Genomic DNA, 3926 nt, shown 5'->3' with positions numbered 1-3926 from the left:
ATATATATATATATATATATACATATATGTATATAAATGTAGGTATGTATATTCATGGATACATATTTCATTCAAGTGTTTGATGGTTCATTCCATCATTCAATTCATGCTTTCACATGCCTGGTTTGTAAGTGTATTCGTGTGTGTGTGCCTGGCCGTAAAGGCTTCTTCTCCCTGTCTTCATTCCATAACCCCAATCATAGCCATTTGCAACATCTGAAAAACACATTGCTCACTGATCAAGCTTGTCCAATATTTTTTGCAGACTGCAACATGCAGCATCACATAACCATTGTTTCATTATATTTTATTTTTATTTGTTCTCTTTTTTTGCTTCTTTTTTCTTTACCTGCTGCTTCTTCTGCTTCAGCCCAAAGCAATCATGTGATAGCTAACATATGCAACAACTCAGCAATGCAGCTATGTAACAATGCTGCATTCCTAGCATGCATTGCACTGGAAAAGACACATTTTCAGCTGAACACCTGTAACAACATAGACTACCATAAGCAGTTTTTTGGGGTGGGTAGTAGTGATGTACAAAGAGTTGAGGAGAAGGGCATTTTATTGATTGAATCATTGATCCCCTTCTCTCTAGTGCATAAATCGGCAGAGTTTACTTTTTTTGAAATGACCACTAGGAAGGTAAAAGCCAAGGAAGTCAATTATACTGCCCCCTCTGGATACTGGATTGAAAAGATAGGGGTATATGTAAAGAGGGAGCATCTACAGAAAACAGTGTTGTGTTGCTTGAAACTGTTGGAATTCCCTGCAGAGTTCTTGAAATATGAATGAAGCATGTTACTCTAGTCCACTGGTTGTGGACAGGTGACACTTTGTTACATTCCCCAGCAGAGTTGCTGTGTTAAACAAGATAATAATAATAATTTTTAGGTATGGAATTATTTTATTCTATCCATCCCAGTACATTGTACTTTATTTTGTCAATCCCAGGAATTCTTATAAGTACAATTATAGGCCCAGAAAATTATTTTGCATATGTATTGGAATGGGTTAGTCGATTCAGTTGCAGATGATATTTGATTGATATTTATTTCATCAACCCTGGGAGGATAAAAGGCAAAGTTGACTTCAGGAGGATGCAAAGACCCAAAATAAATACCACAAGGCATTTTGATGGATGCTCTAATGATTCTGCAAATCCATCATTTTCTAACATTGTCACTGGCCCTTTAATCTCAAACAACACATGTTGAGATTTCAAGGGACATAAATGAACAGAGCACATTGTTCTTGTGTCTGATGTGACACTCTGCCGATTATGTCACTCACCACCATACCATTTCCCCCTTGTCTCATGTCACCTGTAACAAGAAGAGGTCATTATAAAAGAAGAAAGCTGATTGGCTGCCACTTCTCAGCAAACTACCCATCCGCAAATCCATAATGTTGAGTTATGTGTAATAACATAATTAAATGAGTGATGACATAATTAATGTATCGAGCCAAGAAATTCTAATTTAGAAAACTACACCAGTAACAAGGATAAAAAGTAAGCTAAAAGCTTAATGATTAATTCATGGGGGAAAACCTCATTATTTGAATTGATAAAGAATAATAGAAAATGCAGTACTTGACTTCTGTATCAAAGCACAAATAGTTGAATCAGTTCTAAGATACTGACTTACTTTCCTGGCTTATTATATTAACTATATTAACACTGAGTTTCTTCATGCAGATGGTGGCCTCTCACACACAGAAATCAATTAAGCTATGTGTAATTTGAAAGTTCAATCATATTTGGACCATTTTTGAAGAAGAACTCGCACAATAAACTCCCTGAAGTATGTAAGATAGAGACCACATGATCCAGTGAGAAGCTCCTCATGTAGTCAGTTGACTTTGCTACATGTAATAGCCAAAGATCCTTATTATCAAATATGTTAATGTTTGTAAAATAAGGACTTCATGAACCGGTGAGGGATGTTCTGTATAGTTACCACACTGGCAATGGGGTAGCTTCTATGCAGCAGCCAAAAATATTACAATGATAGCTTTGAAACCAACTTTACAGAAATGCGGAAGGATATTTGATTTTCATAAAAGCCTGTGGATTGAACATGCAATGTTCTGTCTGAGAATGGTAATGTTATCAAAGAGGGAATACTCACGTGATCAACATGGACTGGTTTTCACGATCTGTGAGTAGAAAAGAAGAAAAAGAAAATTCATAAGATTGCTTAGAATGACCATATGTTATGAAAACACGATAATATTTTTATGTTAGGGACAAGGACACAAATTTTCAGGTGAAGATTTGATTTGATCTATCCAAGTACCTGACTGGTACTTTATTTTATCAATTCCAGAGAGTTGTATTGCTAGGTTGACTTCGTTGGAATTTGAACTCAACTCAACTGAGCTGAATTATAATTTCTTTACTGTTGCCACAAGAGTAACTATTGCTAGAAAGGAACATTAATAACAATATAAGAGATTGGTAAAAATGTATAAGGTATCTATCTATCTATCTATCTATCTACCTATCTATCTATCTACCTATCTATCTATCTATGCATGCATGTATGTATGTATGTATGTATGTATGTACAATTGGCTTCTTTTAGATTCTATCTACCAAATCCAATCACAAGGCTTTGGTTGGCCCAAGGCAACAGCAGAAGACACTTGCCCAAGGTGCCACACGGTGGGGCTGAATGTGGAACCATGTGGTTAAGAAGCAAACCTTTTACTACACAACCACACCTGTGCCATTCATATATATGGTACAAGTGCGTAGTTTATCATATATGTAAGACATGTTCAATGCTAGGTCTTGTGGGGTAATTCTTGTCATGAAGATCAAGTTGAAATATAATACTTCATTTCTCTATATTAGATGTAGAATATCTGTACCTGATCAGGACATCTGAATGGCTTACAAATTACATGTGAAACAAGTGAGATACTTGTGGAGATAAGTGTTAGCTTATATCAGTAAAACATTGATAGCATCAAATTTAACTGAGCAACGTGGGCAGTCTCTCTGAAAAATAATCAATAAGGTGTATGCCTGCCAAATGATGAACAACTTGTTCAAATACTGTTGTTGTTTTGTTCAAAATAAGCAGACAGATTGTCATGTATTTTTCATTGTAAATTCACATTCACTTTGTGAATCAGAGGCTTGGACAAAATAAAAACTCAAATTCATGAGAAAAGCAAAAGTGGCATAACTTACCTTGCAACATGTACTGGTAGGCATTGTCAGCAACGGAGAACAAATGGGGAGGCATTTCAGCTTTCCTTTTGCCCCTGTACTTGTCAACAAGGTTTTGACCATAAATGGGGAGACGTCTGTAGGGGTTGATAGCCACACAGAAGAGACCTGAATAGGTCTGTAAGAAGATTGGAAAGAAAAGAAACAATTGATAATAATAATAATAATAATAATAATAATAATAACTACAACAACAACAACAGTAATAATAATAATAATAATATCTTATGTAGGAACAAGGACAGAAATTTGAGGGAAGGGGACTAATGATTATATTGTCTCTAGAAATCGATTGGTATTATATTTTATTGATATTCAGTTGGTTAATAATTGAATTTGTCTTTTTATTGCATACAAAGGGTTGAAATGGGGACATAACAATGATATCGTACAGAATGGAAGGGATTAAGGGAGAAAATTATTCAACAAATGTGATATGAAATGAAGATGTAAGGATGTAACTACTGCATAGGTCTCAAGATTCGTCAAAGAGAGAGAGAGAGAGAGAGAGAGAGAGAGAGAAAGTTATGAGTTGTCAATTTGAGATCCTCTCATATACTTGCAGATGCCCAGTTTTTAAAAGTTTTAGTCAGGTGGGAACAGTGCCTTGAAGTTTCAGTCAGTTAAACCATCATCAGACTCACTCTCTCTCAGTATATATATATATATATATATATATATACAG

General features: G+C 35.2%; 1 protein-coding gene across 1 annotated transcript in view; it reads right to left on the bottom strand.

Annotated features, from left to right (window-relative positions):
- Positions 1-3926, bottom strand: part of LOC106872354 (myosin heavy chain, striated muscle) — a 99292-nt gene that overhangs the window by 82708 nt on the left and 12658 nt on the right. The window contains 2 exon segments of the mRNA XM_014919319.2: positions 2133-2160; positions 3203-3359. Of these exon segments, the coding sequence (XP_014774805.1) occupies positions 2133-2160; positions 3203-3359 (185 nt within the window).

The sequence above is a fragment of the Octopus bimaculoides genome, chromosome 29 (assembly GCF_001194135.2).
Source record: "Octopus bimaculoides isolate UCB-OBI-ISO-001 chromosome 29, ASM119413v2, whole genome shotgun sequence".
Lineage (NCBI taxonomy): Eukaryota > Metazoa > Mollusca > Cephalopoda > Octopoda > Octopodidae > Octopus > Octopus bimaculoides.
This window is presented reverse-complemented; position numbering and strand designations above follow the sequence as displayed.